The sequence below is a fragment of the Hoplias malabaricus genome, chromosome 5 (genome assembly GCF_029633855.1).
Source record: "Hoplias malabaricus isolate fHopMal1 chromosome 5, fHopMal1.hap1, whole genome shotgun sequence".
NCBI lineage: Eukaryota > Metazoa > Chordata > Actinopteri > Characiformes > Erythrinidae > Hoplias > Hoplias malabaricus.
Window position 1 is genome coordinate 19,254,011 of NC_089804.1, and position 23,701 is coordinate 19,277,711.

The 23,701-nt window shown below is 51.1% G+C and overlaps 2 protein-coding genes across 9 annotated transcripts in view; both read right to left on the bottom strand.

Moving 5' to 3' along the window:
• Positions 1 to 13,659, bottom strand: part of flnbl (filamin B, like) — a 44,358-nt gene extending 30,699 nt beyond the window's left edge. Inside the window, exons 1-4 of the mRNA XM_066671301.1 lie at positions 13,242 to 13,659; positions 1,333 to 1,581; positions 1,102 to 1,199; positions 249 to 396 (exon numbers count right to left, since the gene is read on the bottom strand). Coding sequence (XP_066527398.1) covers positions 249 to 396; positions 1,102 to 1,199; positions 1,333 to 1,581; positions 13,242 to 13,533 — 787 coding nt within the window. The 5' untranslated portion in view covers positions 13,534 to 13,659. The remainder of the gene's footprint in view (positions 1 to 248; positions 397 to 1,101; positions 1,200 to 1,332; positions 1,582 to 13,241) is intronic.
• Positions 13,660 to 15,852: 2,193 nt separating this feature from the next.
• slmapa (sarcolemma associated protein a) overlaps positions 15,853 to 23,701 on the bottom strand; it is a 32,829-nt gene continuing 24,980 nt past the window's right edge. For 5 of the 8 annotated variants that reach the window (XM_066670140.1, XM_066670139.1, XM_066670138.1 and 2 more), the window contains 7 exons: positions 23,085 to 23,210; positions 22,724 to 22,798; positions 22,111 to 22,416; positions 20,690 to 20,807; positions 20,321 to 20,492; positions 20,084 to 20,218; positions 15,853 to 18,079 (listed from right to left, as the gene is read on the bottom strand). In XM_066670140.1, coding sequence (XP_066526237.1) covers positions 17,987 to 18,079; positions 20,084 to 20,218; positions 20,321 to 20,492; positions 20,690 to 20,807; positions 22,111 to 22,416; positions 22,724 to 22,798; positions 23,085 to 23,210 — 1,025 coding nt within the window. In that variant the 3' untranslated portion in view covers positions 15,853 to 17,986. Of the gene's footprint in view, positions 18,080 to 18,749; positions 18,838 to 20,083; positions 20,219 to 20,320; positions 20,493 to 20,689; positions 20,808 to 22,110; positions 22,417 to 22,723; positions 22,799 to 23,084; positions 23,211 to 23,701 lie in introns of all 8 variants that reach the window. The other 3 variants (XM_066670137.1, XM_066670135.1, XM_066670141.1) reach the window with 2 other exon arrangements.

Consider the following 23,701-nt stretch of genomic DNA (forward strand, 5'->3'; position numbering starts at 1 on the left):
CAGTGGAGGTAAATTATTCAGGAGCAGCACCACACCGACCTGTTCCTAACTAACGGACCTCGCGGACACACGCAGGCGGCGAGCATCCGGTTTGACACAGGTGTGAAAAAGATGGACTCGTCACAGACGGCTCAGGTCACAGCGCCGACCCGAGGGAACCACCAGAGCACGAGCGCCAGCAGAAAACAGTTTATTAATTCATTCCAGAAACACAACTTCCTTCAGAAGCCAGTCATTTAAGGTCCTACCTGGGCCATAAGCACGGGCCTTTTTAGGGTTGAGTTTGGGTTTGAGGGGGGCTCCGGGTTTGAGTTTGGCCTTGGGGAACTGCGACAGGTACGTCATTACAGACTGCTCATCCACTTTTGGGTCAATGATCTCCTCAGGGGCAATGACCTAGAGACACACAAAGAGTCAATTAGACATTCGCAGAAAACCGTACGTCAATTAAAGCACATCGTATAATCCACATTAATATTTCACCAAGCCCAGCGCTGGGTCACGTTACTGCGACACCGTGTCAGAGTCAACAGCAAAAAAACAGAACCCTTCCCTGACCCCCGGTCGACAGGAAAACCAGCAAACTCTCTGAAACTAGACTGTAAACTCAATTAACCCTTCAGCACTGTCTCTGTAGCCTTTGGAACTAGGCCACCGCAGACAGGGGCTGATATCACGGCTGGAAAAGCACTGAGGAGGTGCAGTTTAAAGTCCAGCCAAAGGGTGTGCCTTTAGTTACTTTACCCTGCACCTGTGTGTTTGCAAAGGTGTGATTTGGGTGTGGGCAGATGTAGTAATTTAATTTAAACACCTCCTCTAAAGCAAATATAATGTTCACAGCAAAATTAACATGCTGCGCAAACACTGCACACTAAACACAAAAGAAAAACACATTAACTTCAGACTCGACCAGGTCCCAGCTTCACGGAGGACAAAGTTCATTCCACACAAGCAGTCCGTAGACTAGGTCTGGTCCTGGGGGGTCCGGTACGGTCAGCACTGGCCCTTACAACACCACAGACCCCTGTCCCCAGCCGTCCGAGAGGAACACAGTTCCACCGTTCTCTGCAGCACAGTGAGGGTTAAAAACGTGTCAGTAACCTGTGGGATTCCAAGCCAGTCGTCGGCCAGTTGCATAGCTTCAGTAGCGTTTTCCACAGGCTTCTGTGTGTCCCAGGTTTCCCAGTCAGGACACAGACCTAAAAATACAGAAGAGTTAGAAACACACAAGTGTCAAAGTCACAGAAAAACAACGAGAACTGTCCCACTTCCTCAAAGTTCTCTCGACTTTCACGTTGTTTAAAAACCCTGATCCGGTCGAGTCTCACGCACCTGGAGCACAGCTGTCCACCAGGGCTCCCAGCGCCTTCCCGTCCTTCCAGTCCTGGCTGAAGTTAGTGATGGGCAGGTCAGGAACTTTGTTCTGGATCCAGCCCAGCAGCCTCTGCTTGGGAGTCGCCTTTTTGGCTTCTTCATCATCCTCGTCCTCCCACACGGGCATGGAGATGGAGTAGTGCAGGACGAGGGTCCACACCAGACCCAGGATCAGCTTCAGGTTGCCGTCCACGATGGCTTTACTGTCTGGACACAGAAGAAAGACGTGGACAAACGTAAGAACACCGTCTCAACACTCGACCCGAGCAAGACGCTGGGGAAAAGAACCTCAAGGAACATTAAAACTCACACTTTTGAGGGACTCTTGAAACACAGTGAACACAGAAAAAAGGTTCCTCGTCGTCTTTACGCTAACAGACCGCCCTTCAGCCCGACACCGCGGACTCGACCCCATGGTTCAGTTCTCTGCCGTGAACGAGCTAAGCAGACCAAAGCAGACTCCTCTCTGAGCACAGGACGTTACTGACGCTTACAGACGCTTACAGTGTGAGAAATTCAACTTTAATCCAAAATGAAACACTCAAAACTTTAGGAAGCTCATTTTAATTTGGAAATTAAAACAAAAGTGCTTTGTATTTTATGAATAGAGCCCCTCCCTCACACCAAAGTGCACCTCCTCACAGCGCCGGAGGATTCTGGACCAGTGAGAAAAAACACAACAACAACCATTAAAGCTGAGAGGAGGTGAAGCCCAAAGTGGTCCAGAGACTCAGATCACTCTGAAATAAACCCACTGACTGTCTCTTTCAGTGACAACTAGTGGCCTTTAGAAAGATGAAGTTCATTTAAAAAGTTCAACAGGACTCTGGTTTCTAGGAGAGAGTTTACGGCACTTGAGGAACTTCCTGTTAGTGAAGCACTGGAGGAGAAAATCCAGCTGCGAGATTTTCCTAACGCCGTCAAGTCAAACAGCTCCAGACCAACAGAGGCACGGGAACATGCTCTAAACGTTTAATCCGTCGAAGTCTTGACTATTCTTCTCAATAAATAACAGCTTTGGCCCTTTGCCTTGAACCCGGCTGCAGTTTAACAGCTGCCCAGAGCTCCACCCAGGGCTCAAACAGTGCGTCTCACTCCCTCGGCTCTCGCACTATCAGCCATCTCTCGCAAACATCCTCTTTGCGGGTGTCAAACAATGAGGAGCGAAGCTGAACTTTAGCCCACAGCAGACGGGAGGGCAGTCACAGTGGATTAAGGTGGAGACGGTACCCGCTTCTGTTTATTCCTGCCCTGGCCAGACATTCTCAGTTAGAATCTGTATTTAAAGAGATATCAGTGTGGCAGTCTGATCGGGGGTGAGGGTGGGGGCAGAGGGATTTACAGGACGTGTCACGTCCAAACGGCCGTGTGGCAGCTGCCCGATCTTCCGCTGGGGCGGGGTCCGGACTGGAACTTTCTGGCAGGGTTTGAGAGGTCTGTGCTGTGCCAGACATGGGCTGAGAGTTCCTCTGGAGTCCAGCCACAGCCATGCATGATCCATTACTGCTGGACCCTACATAAATGTGCCCCTTCCTCCCCTGGGGGTGGCTTAATGGAAACTCCATCAGGAGGAGCTCCTCTGTTGCAGGAGAGCCCCCAGTGCGAGAGGGAGCTGTACTACAACAGGGAGCCCCACAGCCTCTGCAGCCTCCAGTCAAACCCAACAGTTACTTCAGCTCTAGAACGTGTGTGATGTTGTCTGGGAAACAAGTACAACAGGGTGTTAATGGTGTGTTAAAAAGGGAGGGTGGGGGGGGGGGGGGTAGTGCCCAAATGTAACCTGAAACTCCCAAATGTTTAAACTCCTAAACACCGTATAAAAGACTGTGATGTGATTCAATGGGTGTGTAATAGTAGTTGATAATAATGTAATAGTAATCGTAATGGTAGTTGTAGTTGATTCAATGGGGAGGGGGGGAGTGTTAATATAATGACAAGGAGTGAGGCTTCGTTCACATTCCCAGTAAATGACGCAACAGGGGCCATCCACACAAAACACTGTGGAATAATGAGGCTGTATTCCTGGAGGTCCATTGTTCCAGGGGCTCCAGAGAGGGAACAGTGCCCAGAGACCAGCCCAGGACTCAGGAACCCGGAAAATACCTCAACAACCCCTTTTTTAACAACAGTCTTTTTTAAATATACTGAATTACCTAGGACTGAAACTAGAGATGGATGTGGAAAACTGACATTTATTTTACTCAGACATTGTTTTAATAAATGACCAGAACTTCAAGAGATTTCTGATTCCTGAGGAGACCTTTTTCTGAGAAATGACATTTAGAAACTTAAATATCACTTAGTTTGGGCATCGTGGTGTCCATCCAGTACCTCCTCCTGAAGGTGGAGATGGAGGTGAGGTGAGGAGGTGGAGGGGAGAGGGACAAAGGCAGGTTTCACTGAAAACACGAGACCGAAAGAGAAAAAGCTCAGGGTGAAACGCGTCTCCGGAGACTGAAACCAAACTGAAGCGTCTGGAGGAAGGAAAGCCATTGGAGCAGTCACAGGTGTGATTGTTTTTGTTGCCATGGCAACAAAGCAAACAGCACAACAAGACACCCGAGGCATGTGGGCAGGGGAGTGGAGTGGGGGGGTGGTTTCCAGACAATGAGACTCTTATCACGGTCCGAGACAGAGCCCTGCCCCACGACCAAACAGCAGCTCTCCCTCCCTCCCCCTGAAAACACAGCCGCCAACAACGGCAAGATTTACATTCTCACGTCTATTCATTCCACATTAAGCACCGTCTGCAGATCGTCCTGGACGAACAGGTCTCATATCCTCCGCTCTGAGCTCCCAGAACCCTCCTCACGCCCACAGCCCCCTCCTAATACGGGTCTAACGTCCCGGGCTCATTTAGAACCGAATCTGAAACTACACTTGTGTTCACACTGTGTTCATACCAAACACTAAATACAACTGGTCTAAAAATACCCAGAATCCTCACCCCAGCAAACGCAGGCTTGTTGTGGGAAACACACTGTGCATTCTGGGTCATGACGGACCACGTGAAACTGACCTGCAGAACCTCCACGTCCTGGACAAAAGAGTTAATACGAACTAAACACGGCCCACGTCCTCCTTCCTCCTCCAGTCCATGACATTCGCACGGCTCTCTCTTGGTTTGTCTCTGTCTGGGGGCCCCTAAGGGCCAGCCTCGGATCCTCCGCTGTAAAAGTATCAACCACGACCAACGCAAACCCAACAGGTCCAGTCTGTGAAGGCCAAAGTGGCACCGAGGAACCTGAAGAAAGCGAAACCTTTAAACCCGAGTCCGTCTGCTCTCCGCAACCAACTCCAGAAACGCTCTTTAAACTTTCCGCATTAAAATATTAAACCGGTTTGATTCAGAGAAAAGCCGCTGAGGTCATGAATGTTTCCACAAACACAGAGCGACCCGATCACGGCTGCGGCTGGTGAAGCCTGGTCCTGGATGCACCTGGAGTTTGTAAACAGGATGCAGCGATGTCATCTGTCCAGCGTAAAACAAAGGAGCGGAAGAACACGGCGGCTGAGTTCATGTGTTTGTGAGGAGTAAGAGCCCGTTCTCATTTATTAAAGTGACAATGGCTTGTCTTCCCACGTTTACACAGACAGAAGGAAACGAGAGCACGGAAGAAGGGTTTCAGTCCGAGCTGAAGGCAGCACTGACCTGTGTTTGGATCAGCCTCTAATCCACCAGCGTGTTTATGCCCACTCTCCACAGATTTCTGGTCTTCATTACAGAGCAGAACGAAGGGGATTTGGGGGCTTGAGCGCTGCGGGTAACGTGGCAGTCATGAGGGGCACTGCTGGCAGGACAAAGGGTCTGAGGCATTTTTCCCGCTGCTGTTACTAAGCAGAACAGGGAGAAAATATCTGAGCTCTCCCCCCTGAGTCCGAACACACTGTTACACCCCCCACAGTGACCCCCCCACCGCACTCCGCTCGGGAACTCAGCTCCGGACAAAGACAACCAGCATCTACAGCTTCATCACCAGGAGGGGCACTGCCCCAGGGTCCTACCTTCCATCCTCCCCTCCACTTCCGTCTACCTCATGTTGATAGGTGGAGTGACTGTGTGAATCTCTCCACAGGTGTGTGTGTGTGTGTGTGTGTGTGTGATGTCCAGTGATGGACTGGCGCTCTGTCCTGGGTGGGTTCTAGCCGTGCACTGTCTCCCTGAACCAGAACCCACATCTATAATCATATCGAAACTAAAACTATGAGCTGGACTTTTAACATCCAGCCACGTGGCCCAGTCCCCTCCAGCTGTTACTGACGCTGTCAGCGTTTCACATTTCCAAATGAAGAGGGTGTAATTCTGGACTTCATCGAGAGTGAGAAACCGTCACTGACCACATCTCTCCTCCTGGGGCTGTGGGTCACCTCAGCATAGACTGGGCACGAGTTCACCACCTTACTGTGGATCAGAACCAGGGCAAAAAGTAAAGTAAAGTCACCTGGCATTAACACTGCTCACTTCCTGTTCCTTCTCATTACCTCATCACTGACAACATCTCTCAACAGCTGCAGCGCTGCACTCTGTCGACACATGTTTTTCTGGGAGGTGTTACACTTCCCAAATCAGACTCCTTCCAAAAAAAAAAGTGGGGGTGACGCTGCTGGATCATTTCATCGAGTCACATTCAGCATTCCACTCAGAACTGAGCGCCGACAAAACAAACACACTCCATAAACAGGCCTCTCCCACAACAACCCCCAGCGCCTCTGCTCTCAGACGTACCGACGAGTGACGAAAACAACACCTTCCACGAGAAGAGAAAAGTCTCCTCGCAGCACATTCAGATTACATCATCAGGACTGGTTTCTTTTCACTTGACAGCACTTCTCAGGGCACTGCTTTGTTACAGACCCTGGCCGTGAGGAGACTGAGAGTGATACATGAGCACGTGGCCTTTTCACTCGGATTAAAAACAGCAGCAGAACAACAGGAGGAAAAGTGGAGTATCTGTGTGAGAAAGAAAAGCTCCTGCCTCCACCCCCCTCCACTCCTCTTCCCCCGCAGGAGGTCACCCCTCTGTTCTCATAACGTCTGGGCAAATAACGATGACATCACCAGCAGCCATCTGTGACTGGGGCATGTGGGCTTTCACCTAGAGGAGGGCATTCCTCCTCCGTGAGATCACCACCTCCCTCCAAAGGGGCCAGTGAGGGCCCACAGGAGAACAAAGAGCCTTGCCCTAAAATCTCCATTAACAGTCCAGTCAGGTCACCCCACACATTCAGAGCGTCTCCACGAGTTTTAAAGAGGAACAGAGGCGCTCTCTGAACAAAATCATTAGCCGTTACCTCTCCAACAAGACGCTTGAGTCATAAAACAGAAGCGTCAATAAGAGTCAGGCTGCGTTACAAAGTGCTGTAGAGGCGTGGAGTAAGATTTACCAACACGTGGCCTGCGTTAAAAACACAAAAAAGTGGCCTGTGCTTCGGAGAAAGCAGAGAGCCGTTAATCAGCGCCCCCTGGAGATTTATCCCCCCAGAAACAAAGGTACTTTTATACGTGCCGTCGACTTCAATAAAAGTCTCACGCAGCAGAACAACTCGGTTTAAAAAGTCGTGTACGGGAGGATGGACACATTGGAAATGCTTCAGACTCGTCCCAAACAGAGAGAGCACCATCGTCCGGAACACAGACGCCCAGCCCCACTGCCACTACACCACCTGTGGGGTCCAATCTTCATTTCATAAACACACAACCTACAGAACCACCATGATTCAGACCCCACCGCGCTCTGCTGGCAGCCGGGAGACGCTGCGGTGGACTAAATTACCGGATATTTCCTGGACGTGGGCACAGCTCCTGGACGGAGAGGTCACTCCGTTCAAACCACTTTCAGACCAGGTCAGAACCGAGTCAGAACCATGACCCACAAACAAGAGGCTAACGCAGAGGAACTAATAAAATGAATCAAAACTTCATGCCCAAGTTGACATGCAACGATACGGCCCCAGTGCAGCAGCCCGGTCAAACGCGGCCCGCAGAGCGTTACTCGTTTCCAGAAAGAGCTGGGTTTGTGGCCAGTAAAAAATAAAAAAAAAAAAAAAAAAAAAAAACAGGGCTGACCCTGCTGCAGAACTCTCAGCCTCCTCACTCTTGGCTTCAAACGGCTCAGTGAAGCTGGGAACAACCCACACTTACTGCCAGGCTCTTAGTTTGTGGTTCGTCTCACGCACCGTCAAGATTTTCCCCCTGTTCTACATGCTCCTGCATATTCATGCAGCACTACACACTTTCATCTAACGCTGGAGCAGAGCGCCGCGCTGTTCCTCCCCTTCAGACCCCACCATCCTTTTATAACAGCGTGCTCTTATTCCCAGGCGATGACCTCACTCTCCTGGTGGAAGTGCCTAAGATGTTCCCACTTAACCAGTGGGAGGCCACCATCTGGTTTATAGGGTTATCACATAAATCTCAATTACGCAAGTTCTCTCGGAGGAGGGAGCGGTGGCGAGCGGGAGACGGAGGCTGTATTTATGGAGCGCTCTGTTGTGGGGACAGTGGTGTCGTCTGAAGGCCTTTACCGTGACGTGTGGATTTTAGTGGTGCGAGGAACGGCCGAATTCAGGCAGCGATACAGAACTCTTCCGCTGTCACTTTCAGGGGGATCACAGACAGCTGCCGGAGCGGAGATGAGCACTGGAAGCAATCTGCAGCCGCTTAAAGCCGGCGTTAAAACAGACGGGACGTTTCCAGCTGAAGGAGAAGTGGCTGAGACGGGGCTGGACTCTGGGAAGATAACGGGGTTTGTTTTAATACCGTGTTGCTGTGCAAAGTTACGATGTAAAGAACGCAGCTCCAGAAGCAGTGAGTGAAGCATAACACAAAGGTTCTGATCAAACACTGAAATAAATACTGCTTTTCATCAAGACTTTAGAAGCTCAGGACATTCAGCACCAGAGCTGCCGTTACTCTCCGGCCCCGTCCTCCCTCCTGTAGAGTGTAATGCTGTAGAATGGACGCAGGATCACTGCCCCCCTCCACGCCGTCAGAGGAGGAGCCCAGTAAAAGCTCCTGTGTTAGAGGTCTGTGAGAGGTCAGTAAAAGCATGGGAGTGGGAACGGTGAAATGTAGCCGAGCGTGTCTCGTGTTACCTGCTGCACTGCTGCACACAGCTCAGTGTAATCTCAGAACTCACCTTTGGGGGAGAACAGGGAGCAGGACAAAAGACAGGAGCTGCTAGAAACCTGTGGAGTTCTCAGTAACGCTCCAGGAGGCTTCTGAGAACAGCTGTGTGTGACTGAGACTGAGAGACCGTTTTAAACGTTTATTTCAGACGGATCAGTGAAGTCTCACAGTAATAAATGAGGAGTTTTAACCCATTCCCACATTCAGAGAACTGGACCGAACCCAGGCCTGAAACCCTGTGTGTGTGTGTGTGTGTGTGTGTGTTGCTCCAACTGCACTGCTCTCAGGCATCACACACCTCCCATCTCTCGTCCCTACCCTCAACTCACCCCAACCAGGGCCTGGCCCCATCACCCCCACTTCGCCCCAACAGCCTTCTCCCCCGCCTCGCCCCAACCAGGGCCCCACCCCGCCACCCTCTCCCCCACCAGGGCCCCACCTCGCCCCAACCAGGGCCTGCGCTCCACTCTGTTACCACGCTCTGCTCTGTTTGTATTCTGTCACAGTGAATTTCAAAGTCAAACCACAGTACAACACCCCCCCCCCTCCCCAGCCCCGTTACAGTTGGGTAACGGAGCGGTCAGCGCAGCCAGGTGCAGGTTTCTAATGAGAAGACATTCCAGGAGGGTGCTGCTGCCCGGAGCCTCAGGTGGGAAAATGAGGACAAACTTTCCTTGATAAAAACAAGGCCCTCAGAGCAGAAACATGTGAAGAATGCGCAGAATGCTCAGGTTTGGCGCAGGGGACGTTGTGTAAGAGCTGCAGATGATATCACTGCAAGCACAGGCTCCACCCACAGCACGTCAGGAGACGTAAAACATTAACCTCAACCTCACACAGAGCCTCTGCAGGGTCTAAAGAACAGCACCAACCCGACTCTGTTCACACTGCTCCCCCACCCCGAGGCATAGCAAGCTTTATTAATCATTAGCTACACACCTGCAGCTCCAACACCAGCGAGAATCCAGAGGAACAGGTCCGAGAGGAACGAGACCCCAGCCTTACCTCCTCCAAACGCACGCAGTCACAACACAGAAACGCGGCAGGGGCTCGTCCTCAGCAGCTTTTCAATTAAAATATTGTTTAGGGATCACACACACACACACACACACACACAACTCACAAATTCACAAAACCCTTAACCAACGCAGTGTATTGAGGTAAATTCATTCATTCGTTTAGAAGAAGGAACAGCTTCATTGATCCCTGGGGGAAACGGTTATCACTGTCACTGGGCAGAGAAACACACACACTAGGGACATTGAACACACACACACACACACACAGCCGGAGCAGGGGCCTGTGACCACCACGACAACCAGGGGGCAGTTTGGGGGTTAGGCACCTTGCTCAAGGGCACTTCAGCAGTGAATTAATCATCACTCGCCGGTCCCAGGAACAGAACCACGACCCTCCGGCCTCCAGCTCGCTTCTGTAACCTCAAGGCCAAGGCTTCATTCATTCATTCATTCATTCATCTTCAGTTAATGTTCCCAGAACGCAGGCCAAGTTCTCCAGTCCCCACTCCCCCCATAAACCCCTCCACCTTCCCAAAGACCCCACACACCCCAACGGGGACGATGGGGAGGGGTATGTGGGGGGGGGGTGGAGGCAGAGGGGAGAGCTCTCAGTCTGACATCAAACAAACACCCTGCGTGAGCCGCTCCAACACGACCCCAGTACGGATTTTCCAAAACAACTTCTGTAACATGGATTTACAAGCTTCCCACTCCAGGCTTCACACAGCGTTCCCACTCTCGGAGTTAGTTCAGGCATTTCCACCTTCCCAGTTTCACTGGAAAAACGTCCTTCCTCTTACCACGCCCTGCGTCCGGCTAAATCAGGCGTGGCCCTACTCGCCCAGTTACACTCCGTCACTGAGACAATGGAAACACTGGACCACCTGCACGTCCGGAGCGGACACGGAACGGTCCCAGAGACCGGAAGTCGCTGTGAGAAGAGGACGATGGGAATAAGGGAGACGTCTTGACAGACTTTTCTGCAGCGACCAGCGTTTATTAAGAAACACTCCACTCACTCACATCCATCAGGAAAGGGACACGAGATCTAAGATCAACTCAATGCACAGCCACAGAACGAGGGCTTTTAGAACACTTATCTAGAACCCTGAGAGTGCTCCTGTGTTTTTTTTTACAGATTTTAATCAAATTAGGCTTTTATTTAACAGATTAAATCCAGAACAAATCTAATGTTAAACGAATAAAATGAGACTAATTCACTGTTAAAAGACCAAGACTCAAACTGCACTAAAATCAACACGACACAAAGAGCTCTTCCTTTCAGATCTGCCCCGGGGGCAGGACGAGGACGAGGAGAGAGACAGTTTCCTGTGTGTGCACACGCTGCTGTAGGGCAAACACAGGTGGATCAGCGCTGCCAAAAGACGCAGATCCAGAAAGACCAGTTTTCAGGGACCAGTTTCGGAGAGATTCTGGGCCACAACAGAAAGTAGATCAGGGTTCTGTGGTTTCTGTTCCCCGTCTCAGACCACTTCACAAAAGAAAAAGAAATGGAGGGCATCATTTCAGGAGTTTAAACTCCCACACACACAGACACACACACAAGCTTTAAACACTGACGGTGCTCAGCGTCTCAAACCCCTTCTCATTTCATCCACAAAACATCTCACAAATCAAGTTCACACCCAAAACTGAGATAAGAACAGATTCTTGTAATTTTACAGGAACCACAGAACAACCTTTCACTCCAACGCCTCCCACACACACACACACACCCCAGCCCCACCCAGGTGCTCTCCACCTCCCTCTGCTCAGAAAGGCCAGTCAGTTCAATCAAACCAGGAGTGGACGTGATACAGAGTAGGAATTCTCTCGCTCTCTTTTTGCAACACCACATCCTGCATGGCACCACCTTCAGGTCCGGAGGCGTATGACCGGAAGCTGCAGAGGTCAGCTGTCCTGAGGTGGGTTGGTGGGGGGCAGAGGGACGGTGGGGGGCAGAGGGATGGTGGGGGGGGGGGGCAGAGGGATGGTGGGGGGGGGGGGCAGCAGAAGACACTCAGACAATGTATTGTTGTTGTTACAGGGTCAGAAACCACATAACAATAAAACCCTCTCTGTGCCGTGAGCTCGGCCGCTGACGGACGTGGAGGAAATCACAGTTTAATCAGACGCTGACCCACACCTCCCCAAAGTTCTCTCTCAGCTGTTTACTCAACACCGAGACACGAGATCTCACATCTAACCGTGAGCCAACGGCAGCTACAATCCTACTCTGTCTGCACCGGAGCTCTCGAGATGATCTCACACAACCACCTCATCAGTCAGAGCCTGGACCCCCCCCCCCCCGTTCACACCAGAGCCCGGACACACCCCCGTTCACACCAGAGCCCGGACCCCCCCCCCCCCCCCGTTCACACAGGAACAGAGACGTGCAGCTGAACCAGGTAGGGTGGTGGAGTGGTGATGCTGGGGTTCTGAGGTGGAAGTGTCAGGGGGGTGGGAGGTGGTGCTGGGGGTCTGAGGGGGAGACGTCATGGGGTGGGAGGTGGTGCTGGGGGTCTGAGGTGGAGACGGTGGGGTGGTGCTGCTGGGGGTCTGAGGTGGAAATGTCAGGGGGGTGGGAGGTGGTGCGGAGGTGGTGCTGGGGGTCTGAGGTGAAGGTGTTGGGGGGCTTTATGAATGGCAGCTGAGAGTGAGGCTGGTCACCAATTACACACCCCCCTGGGGCTACAGAGAGAAGTGCACTACACGCTGTTCGTGGAGAAGGTGGAGAAACGAGGACAGGATGCAGCAACAGTGGAACAGTGCCCAAAAGGTGACCACCTCAGGAAAACGGACAGAAACACAGCATTTAAACAAAAGAACACAGTGATGTCACACAGCCACACGTTCTTCTGAACTCACCGAGTCCAGATCAAACAACACGCAGTAACAAGCAGCAGCTGGCAACATCTGTGCATCAGTAAATAACAGGCACCTGGTCACGCACTTTCAAATCTGCTTCTCACGTCGGGGACGAGGGACGGTAGCAGACACAGAGGTAAACCATATTCACTCTGTGTACATTCCTGTGGCTTTCATTAAAAAATTCTTTTTGTTTTAGTCGTCATAGCGTCACTGCTTTCAGGAAGTAGAGAATACTAAGAAATAAAATAAAACTAAAAAAAGAAGCCCTGCGCCCAGACGCCGAGGGACGGGAACGTTCCTCTACACCAAGGAGGATGGAGAAAAGGTGGAGAGGGTAGAAGACGGAGGGAGGAGAGGGCAGAGGGGGTAGAGAGTGGGGGTAGAGAGTGGAGGAGAGGGCAGAGGATGGGACAGAGGGCAGAGGGAAGAGAGGAAAGAAGGTGGAGGGAGGAGAGGGCAGAGGGTGGAGGAAGGAGAGGTTTGAGGGTGGAGAGAGAAGAGGGCAGACAGTGGAGGAGAGGGTTGAGGAGAGGGCAGAGGTTGGAGGGAGGAGAGGGCAGAGGGTGGAGGAGAGGGCAAAGGAAAAATGGTGGCGCGAGGAGAGGAAAGAAGGTAGAGGGGGCAGAGGGTGGAGGAGGGGGAAGACAGTGGAGGAGAGGAAAGAAGGTGGAGGGAGGAGAGGGTGGAGGGGAGATGTAAAGTTTAAAATTAGTTTAAAAGTTTAAAAGTGTAAAATTAACTCTAGCGAGAAAATGAAGCACGGCGTGTGAACTCGTTAAAAGCGGGTCGTGTCCTGGAGGGTGTGGGTGAATGGGTGAGGGTGAGAGCGGGGGTAAAGGGGTGGTTACCTATGGAAACGAGGCGAATGTTCTCCCGGTCCAGAAACTCCAGCGCCACGGACACGTTCTCCAGCTTCATCTGCCTGAAGGTGGGCCGCTGGTGGTACTTGCGGTACATGTTCTTCTGGCTCAGAACCTCCAGCAGCGCGATGAGCCGCAGCCCGTCGCTCAGGTCCAGCTGCAGGTCCGCAATCCGCTTGTTGACGCACTTCAGGTGCTCGTTACACCACCGCGTGAAGGTGTTCTGCTGGATCTTCTTCCACGGCGCGTCGTCCGCCAGGTCCTTCTCCGTGGCCGGCATTTTCACTCTCCCTCGGGCAGGGTCTGAGCGTGTGTGTGTGTATTTAGAGAGGGAGAGAGTGTGTGTATGTATGTGTCCTCCTCTCTGCGCGGCTCGGTGTGTGTATGTGTGAGAAACTCTCTCCCCAGGCTTTTGCAGTGCAGCGCATGCGCAGAGCTGTCTCCAGCCTGAGAGGAGGAGGGAGGGAGGGGTTTGGTCTGAAACGCGTTAAAGCAACTCTCTGTCATATTTGTACCTTACAGTTAGAGTTTTAAAATCATTGTGATGCTCCACTGAGCTGTAACAGTAAGAATAGAGCCTCTGTAGTTGCTAATCTGGGCTCAGCACTGCAGAAACTGCACTATGTAACTTTTGAAGGAGGGTAGGAAACTGTCCACAGGTGTGACAGGGATGAGTGACTGGGGGCCAGTGGAGGGTGGGTGTGGGGGATTACAGAGGGGGGTCAGTAATTCCAGCAGCAGCTGATGTTTTTCTGAGTGCTTCTTTCTTTCATTTACTGTAGGGTCAGCATTACTCACTCGGGTGGAGCAGCATTACATCACCACCACACTCCACCACACACCTTCACCTCACTCCCTCACCTGGCCCCGCCCTCATTCCCACACCACTGTTGTTTACTGAGCTGTTTGAGAAGGAACAGGTTTGTACACAGCCCTCATCAAATGGACGTCCCGCGAATGGTGAGAGCCTCAGCGTTGCTTCAGCATCCCTCTGTACCTCTGTAGATTCTCCTACATCTCACATTTCTCAGATGTTTCCCCTGAGAAAAGGAGAACTCCTATGTCTCCTTGAGTGTGGGTGGAGATCTCAGTAAAGTGTCACACTGGGCTCAGACTGGCTGAGATGGCAGTGATTATCTGAGCTGGGTCAGAGGCAGGTCAGGCCCATTTCTCGGGCCGTTACCTGTTGCAGGTGTCTCACATTTCTCATAGAACGTCTCAAATATGGGACACTGTCTTTCCCTGCGGCGCTGGTGACACATCGCTCGACTCGACGCCAGTGAACGGAGCCAAAAAGATTTGCTCATTGTGCCCCACCTCTTTGAGCTGAGCAGTGTCTAATCTGTGGATTATCCCCCCAGGGCACTTAGTAAGTGCCACCCCCCCCCAAAACACACACACACACACACACCCTGTCTGTCTGGTTACGTTCCACTGATTCCCAGAGGAACTTGGGCCAACTTTCATCAGGGTTCAAACACACCTGCCCCAGCAAACAGTGAGAGACGTCTACTGCTGTTTCCTGCACCTCTCCACCTCCATGAGAGTGTGTAGAGGGGCGTGTGTGTGTGTGTGAGAAACAGGATGAAACTCTTACAGAAAAATTACGTAAAAGATGTAAAATAATATTTTGTGCAGATGTTTACATCATTAACTGTTTCAGTTCCAACGCAGTGACGTCTAAAACACCCCCAGGCCTCGGTGAGCGCCGCAGTGACACAGCGCCGGCCTCCCGTCTCAGTTCTGCACTTTCAGACTTCAGGAACCCTGACTCAGCACCACCCACCCACACACACTGAATCACCAACTTCCATACGAATGTGTTTATCGATCCTCTGCTGCTGATCTCCTGACACGGCTCGGGGACCTGGGGGCTCCTGCTTACGGAGGGTGTTTCTGAGCGGGCCGCAGAACCTCAGCGCAGGGCAGCTGTCATCGGTGGGAGAACCTCCGTCAGCAACAGGGTTCTATTGAGTCAGCACCAGCATTACATTCCTTCACATCACTCCGCAGGGACATCAGAGAGGAGACGAGGACATGAGAGAGGACACAGACCTCAGGCTTTACTGTGTGTGTGTGTGTGAGAGAGAGAGAGAGAATCAGCTTAAACATTACCTCGGTGCTGAGAGTAAATCCAGAGTGATACACAGTGATAAACCTCAGAGGTCTGAACACTCTCAGTGGGAGAGGACACACACACACACTTCCAGGTGATGTTCAGGTTGGAAATAATTTGTTCTAACTGCTCCTTTGTGTAATTTAAAGGTTCAATAAATAAATAATTCTCCTCCGACCAGCGAACGGCCCCCTCTCCCTGCCATCGCTCACCACCAGCACACAGGACAGGCCCGGGCCCTCAGAGCTCGGGTCAGCACCGCTCTCCTAGAACGACACGTGCAGCTCAGTGACAGGAAGCAGTGGAGGAAGTGGGAGGAGTGACAGGACACTGGTTTTTAATGTTTTAACCCCTCTCCCTCCAATAAAAATAAAGAACATGCTGAACCCCAGCGAACACTAAAGTGTAAAGAGGACCCCGTCCACTGTGGGGCGCCGAGTGCTGCTGGACACAGTGAAGGAAGATGGAGAGTGGAGAGAGAAGACTTTTATTAAAACCGTGCACATCAGGTGTTAGTGCAGATATTAAACCTGTGTCAGAAACACTTCCGTAACGTCCTCTTCTTTTACAAAATAGAGTTAAACCAATAGAAAAAAATCAGAACTGTTCAACTCTCAAAAAACTTTGCAAAGTAATTATTTACAGGCAGAACACTGCCCCCTCGAGGCCTGGCTGAGAGTGCAGGGGCAGGTCTGATGTGTGAGCTCTTCAGGAAGGTTCAGGTTAAAGTGCAGAGTCCTACACAAACTAACTGGCGTTTAACAGCGAAACAAACGTAAGGAAAAAGATCAGGAGTCCGTCGCCCAAACTCCGCGAGAGCACTGCCGCGTCAGCCCCTCTTACTTTACTCCGCATCAGAAAACACCACGGCGCGGGTCTGAGAGGGTCGTGGTGGAGAGGGACTGACCCGACGGTCAGCAGCTGGTGAAAGGAAACAAACTCACACTGAACTCAGCAGAAACTTTAAGAAGAAGTGTTAAAGTTGGTGTTGATTAAACTCCCCACACAAAGAGGGTGAAGGCCATTCGCTCTGGAAACGGGTCACGGCAGAACCTCACTGTGAGCAGAGCCAAGTGTTCTTTATTTGTGAAGATTATATTTACACACACTGGAACGTACATATTTACAGAGAGCGGTCGGGAGGAGCTCGGCCCGAGGGAGATTTAAGTCTGATGTTACGTTTCGTCCTTCGGGCCGAGCCGGCGCTGTGAGGAACGGTCAGTGTCAACCCGTGCTACACCACCATCTGCATGTGGGTCTTTAATAGCTCTGGAGGACATTTTTTATGTGCTGTAAAAAAATAAAGAGGAAATTTATTGAGAAGTTGGAACAGATTTCTCCATTTGCTCCAGGACCCAGAGTTTATTTACAGCGCAGCAGACAAAACCAGAACCAACAACAAACAGACCACGGGTCATTTCTGTCCACAACATACAACACTGCTCAGTTCCATTCACACATTCCTGTCTGAAAGCAAGTTCATTCCCGTTTAACCCTTCCACGTTCCTCATTTTCACCAAAGAAAACCCACCAAAGACTTCTGTGCTTCAATAAGTCGAACCCTGAAAACGCCCAACCCATGATTTTCATTTCATTTATTTATTTATTTATTATTTTTTTTGCAAAGCTTTTACATCAAATTCATTCTGCAGCAGAGCGTCAGCTCCGAGCGACGGATAAGGCAGCGAGACCCAGAGCTTTGTTCAGGAGGCGCTGCAGAAGCAGGGCGTACAGCGACTCCAGCTCCTGCAGCGCCATCGTTTGGGAATTTGTTCCGTGACGAGCCTAAATACTCAAAACTGAAAGTGCCCGAGAGGTCGGTCTGAGTCCGAACGGCAGGACGGCGAGTCTTTAAAAGCTACAACAGAGTGGAGTCAGTGCTTCACACAGTCCCTCACTGACCACAGTCCTGCTCCTCGACCTCGACGTGAACATGAAGTAGTGTAGTGTCTTACATCAACATCTGCAGGTAAAGAACACGATACGAAGTAAACGCAGTGCGCCGGTCGCTGGCCGAAACACGGTGGAACACAGGAACATCACAGAGGACTGACACAGCTTTCTTACGATCGAATGAAACGCCACGTTAGTGGAGCATGAGTGGCACCTCACTGAGGACGATGTGTCTGTGAGTGTTTACACGCATCTAGTAGTAGTTAAAGTAGGCACTTCTCCCTCGCTGTGCCCTATCGTTTTAGAATATAGTTTGGCTTTCCATCTATTGGAATACCACATTAACATTAATCTAACATGGCAAACCACAGAGAACATGAACTAAACTCAGCAACAAAACGTTTGGTACCCATCTGAAAGGAAAAAGCCTAGTTTAGGCCACTGTAAAAATCAAGATTCCCATCTAACTGAAAAAAAGCAGATAATGTTCTCATCTAGAATAGAAGTTATACCCTTTATCCCATCCTTTCCCTCTAGAATATTTACATTTGCATTTTATACAGTCACTGTGGACACCCTGGAGCTGTAACGTGTCCAGAGCCTGGCCTCAGGACTCGAACTGACACCGGGTCGAGAGACAGGACCGGGCTGTGGTCCAGGACAGAGGTGGCGGTGGTGGATAGTTGTGTGGGGGGGTGGGGGAGCCGTGAATGGGTTCTTTTTTTCAGGAGGAGCTCTTGGAGAAGCTGGGAAACAGCACCACAGCCGTCACGGCGACCATCACAGCGGCTACTGGCATCCAGGGCATCCATCCACTCTGAAAAGAGGAGGTAGACAGACAAAACACCAGTGGAGTCAGAAAAGGCCTTTAATCACCAGCAGCGACAGCAGGAGGAACACAGGGCAGGAGAGAGACGGAGTACAGAGAGAGACCCAAAGTAAAAAGAACAAACCAAAGCTGGACAGACATTTATAGATGAGAAAAGAAAGAGTGAAGATGGAGAGAGAGCAAAAGCAGCTGTTTTTACCGAGAGCCGCAGTTTCCTTTTGGAAATCGGTGTTTTTGGGAATTAAAATCAAACACAGCTTCTTTTCTCAAATTCAAACGTCAACAAAAACAAAGCCAAAGAAAAGCAGTGTTCAATTTTAATTACAACCAAAAACTGAAGCAAATGTGTGATGGAAAACAAGCAAAAGCTGAAGGAAACAAATCCAAAATCTCTGCCGCAGAGATTTCCTTACGCAGCAGTGGCCTGAGCGAGACGAGACAGGTGATGGAGGACGGATTAGTAGTGGATTTGTGTGAACGAAAACAAATGTTAGACTTCCCCAAATGTCACCAAGCACCAAACAAGGGATTTGGGGCAAAGCGTGAGTGGAAATGGGAATCCTCCTTTAGACCATGCATTCAGATCGGAAGATGGTGAAAAGCACAGAGAGGGAAAGAGGAGACACACAGACACGGACTCGACAAGAGCGCTGTGTACCTTTCTACCACAACTGGCCGAAGCACCAATACAGCAAAGCCAGGATAAGGCCGATGGAAATGGCTTGGACAGGCTGCAATATGGATGGCTAGAGGAGGGAAGGGATATTACAATAATCAATCTTTAAACTGATCAACAGAAATCGGGTCGGAAAGACTCACAACAAAACAAAGGACAGGGGTTTAAATGGAACAGGAGAACAGGGGAAAAATTAACAAACGTAAAAAACAATCAGCCACAGGTACATTTCAACATCTACAAGCGGGACAGAGGGGACGAGGACAGGGCAGGAGTTAGACCGGGACACACAGCACCGTCCGAGTGTGTTACTGCACACGGCCTGGGACTGGGGCTCAGAGAGCGTCCACCACATACAGAACACGGGGTCCAGCTCTGCAGTGCAGTCACTGTCTGTACTTGTATATGTACGTACACACACACACACACACACACACACACACACACACACAAACACAAACACACACACACACACAGTAGCTGTGTAGTGTCTGCATCATTTAATATTTATAAACCAGACTGGTTCAAAAGCAAATTAATGTGGAGTGAAAAGTGGAGGACTGTCCATTTGAGACTCCAGCCAGGAGAATAGCGTCTTCGACTGCGCCCAACCCTGCCGTCCAGGCGTCTTCGACTGCGCCCAACCCTGCCGTCCAGGCGTCTTCGACTGCGCCCAACCCTGCCGTCCAGGCGTCTTCGACTGCGCCCAACCCTGCCGTCCAGGCGTCTTCGACTGCGCCCAACCCTGCCATGCGGCGTCTACGTCTGCGCCCAACCCTGCCGTCCAGGCGTCTACGTCTGCGCCCAACCCTGCCGTGCGGCGTCTACGTCTGCGCCCAACCCTGCCGTGCGGCGTCTACGTCTGCGCCCAACCCTGCCGTGCGGCGTCTACGTCTGCGCCCAACCCTGCCGTGCGGCGTCTACGTCTGCGCCCAATGTCTACGACTGTGCCCAACCCTGCCGTCCAGGCGTCTACGACTGCGCCCAATGTCTACGACTGCGCCCAACCCTGCCGTCCAGGCGTCTACGACCACGCCCAACCCTGCCGTCCAGGCGTCTACGACCACGCCCAACCCTGCCGTCCAGGCGTCTACGACCGCGCCTAACCCAGCCGCCCGGCGTCTTTGAATGCGCCTAAACCTGCCGTCCAGCGTCTGACTGCGCCTAACCCTGCCGTCCGGCATCGGTTCAGTGTCTTTTTGTTCTCCCTGGGAACTGCCCCAGAGAAACAAATCCTAAAATAATATTGTCCCAGGTCCAGAACAGATAAGAACCCCTGGTCCAAACAGAACCAGACGCTGGGTGCCGACACTCACATTCTTGCCCTTCTCCTGCAGCAGCTTCAGATTGACCTTGCACTGCTCCAGCTCCTCATTAATGGAGCGCTTTTCCTGCTCCGTCCGCTCATACCTCTGCCTCAGGTCCGACAGCTGCACTTGAGTGTCCTCATACTACAGAGAGAGAGAGAGAGAGAGAGAGAGAGATTCAGTTATATCTTCTTACTATCTTCCTTCAGCAGCTGAACTGTGGTTCTACTAGGAAAGGTTCTGCACCTCTTTCTGCAGGTTCCGGGTGCGGTTCTCGGCCTGGGCCAACTGCACCTTCAGATTGCTGGCGTCCTGCTGGTGCTGGTCCTGGATGGAGCCCAGCTTGACCTCCAGGTCTCCCTGCGACTTCTCCATGGCGTTCAGGCTGCTGCTCAGCGTGGCGCTCTGCTTTCTGGAGCTGCATCACAAAACTGCGTTAGTTTTACTGCCCCTAACATGGTCAGATCTTAATTTGGGGCAGAGCTACGAGTGGGTCACTGAGAGGAGAGTCATTAATTTCACCCGCCCAACTTTACTGAACTTTCCTAAAGAACACAGTGTCAGAAACATGTCGTTCTGAGCATAAGAGAATAGTGTCTCGTTGCGCAGACTGACCTGTCCAGCTCTGTTTCCAGCCTCTGCAGTTTCTCCAGCAGGGACACCTTCTCCGAGCGCAGGGACTTGCACTCCTGCTGCAGGTTCGAGCACTCGGTCTGCAGCTTCACCAGCTCACCTGCACACAGCACAGCCCCGAGCATTACAGCGCGTTCAACACTGCCACCTACTGGAGCAGCTCTGACACCACAGCCTTCACAGCTCCGTTCATCACTCTCCAGATAATACTTCATTCTGACCCTTATTTTAATTTTTACACTTGAATATTTTTGACCAAATGGGTGCACACACTTTTCGGAACACTTGTCGCTGCAGAGCTCAAAGCAGGGGGCACTAGCGAATGCTGCCTGATAAAACTTCTTTAGCTAAGAACAGCATGTCGGCAGCTTGCTCCGCCTGGGCGTGTTAAAGGCAGATTTCTCTAAACCAAGCGTTTAAATAAACCGCTGTAGATCACGCCTCACCCCAATGACACGCCAACACTGACTTTACCAAACTGGAACGGCCCCTCACTGGGCCTAGGGTTATTTCAGTCCCACATCTGTGCAGTTATAGAGTGTTAGAACAGAATCACATCAGACACCGATCAGAGTGATAGACTGCTCATGTGTTCATAAACAGAACGTGCGCTCCGCTGAGAGAGCCAGGGCAGTAAACCCGTTCCGTGACAGAGGACGTCACATTAAAACATGCTCTAAGAACCCCCACGAAGCAGCCTAATCAATCCCAGGTGCGGGTCCACGTCCAGCCTGTGTTGCACAACCAGATGATGCCTTGGGAAACAAAGGCCTAACATTCAGCCTGTGCTACAAACGTGTTCCTGCCCTGTGCTGCTGATCCGCTCGGTTCTGGTGAGCTCTGGGCTCTGGGTTCTGTTAGACCCGTAGTGTATATAATGGTGGGTTTCCTGTTGACCGTCTGCATTACAGTTGTAGAATAGAGATGGAGCAGCAGCCTCCACAGGCCAGATGCTCCCTTTGTGTCACATGTAAACACCAACAGAACGAAAAAGAATAACTCACAGGCAGCTTGTGCTGTTACATGTGTCACATCTGCACGCAATTTTACACTGTGACTCACAAAAACAAAGAAAATTCCAAAAGACGAACATCGTCAGAAAAATCCTGACTGTTTACAGCAGGGAGACGTTCTCTCAGTGTTACATCAAACATTGGGTCATTTTGGAACGATCATAACAAAGGTTTGATTCAGACGCAGGGAAATTCCAGACTTTTCCCAGTGTGACGTGCCCCCCACCTTTTATTTCCCAATCATTCGACCGCCTAAACACACCTGAGTACGTTCAGGTTAAACTCCCTCTGTTAATTCAGGCGTCAAACCTTAATTGGGAAAGCACCGCTAAACAAAATCTCCCGAAACTGTACGTAATCACGAGGACGAAGCTGAGAAAGGGTGAGAACCTTGTAGCTGCACAGCTCTCTCCTGGTGCTGGCTCTGCAGTTTGAAGCTGTTCTGCAGGGAGTTGATTTCCAGCTCGTAGCCGGCAGCAGCTTTCTTCCATTTGTCGAGTTCGGCCGTGACCGCGCTCAGTTCTCCCTGCAGGGCGGCGATCTCGCGCTCCCTCTCGGCAGTGGAGGCCTCCATGGCGTGGCGGAGGACAAGCACTTCCTCCTGAGCGCTGTAGAGCTCCTCCCGAGTGCTGGAGATGGTGTTCTCTCTCTGCTCACGCAGCGCTTCCATATCAGACTGCAGCTTGGCGAGCTGGGCTACAGAGAACACAACGAGAAGGATTACGCTCCAAGAATCTCGTCCGGCACACGACACAGCCTCACACAGCTCGACGCCAACGCCACCTAGAAACCAGCATCACGCTGCGGTACAGGGGTCTGGGTTTACACTAATCAATAACTTAATCAATAAACAGGTGACTGAGCATAATCTACAAACCTGTGGAAAAGACTTAACTGCTTCCAGACTGTTGTTATGATACATACATTGATGATTAAAAAGAGATGTGCATGTCCATCGAATAAACAGTTTATATAAGACTGGTAAATTATCATCTCCACTCACTCTGCAGGTACTGGATCTGTTTGGCCGACTCCTCTGTCTGCTGCCGGTTAGTTCTCCTCTCCTCCTCCAGCAGAGCTGAGCACAGCAGGAAATAAAAATGATGACGGAGCAGAACATACTCAAAAAGAGGAACTGAAAATACTACAGAAACAAGTCAGAAAAGCTGTTAGAGCCTCAGCTTAAACCCAGAGTGCAGTTCACACAGAGATATGTGAAATATAACTTTAGACCTCGGGGCTGCGGTGAGGATTAATGCATCAAATGATGTTTGTAAATCAAGTGTTTTGTGCAGATTCTCTACAACAGATTTCTGAAAGCACTTCTGTGTAAAATAACGTGTGGTTTGTCGAAGGTCGTGCACCTTGCAGCTCGAGGCATTTTTGCTTTCCGGTGTTGGCCAGGTCCTGGGCCTCCAGCAGCTCTCTGTGTAGGTGATGAATGACCTGCTCCGTGTCTCCAGCTTCCAGATTGGCCCTCTGCAGCTCATCTACACACAAACACAGCAGACGGCACAGTCAGAGGACACGGGGGAAAAAGGACGGCGGACCTGGGAACACGGTCCAAACGGGTCACACTCGGGGGAGAGGAGAGGAAGGGAAAACTACAACTATAACCAGACTTTTAAAGAGAATATATCCAATGGCAGACAACGCTACAGCAGTTCAAACCCAACAGAGTGTGAAAGTGCAGCCCACTCCCCACTCTCCACAAAAGCGCTCGCAGAAATCCGAAAGAGACGGAGCAAATCCACACAGTCCCTCAGACGTTAGACTGGCTTCATCCGCGTGAAACATATACAGCACGTCACACGCGAGTCACTTCCCCACGATACGTTCACTAAACTCTGCAGAACACATCAGAAGAGGAAATTCCTCAAAGCTCCAGGGGTGGATTCTCCGCACACGAGACGCAGACCTTGCCCCTGTACTTTGTCTGCGGACGCGGTGCGGAGAACGTGGTGCGTCTTGTGGAGAACAC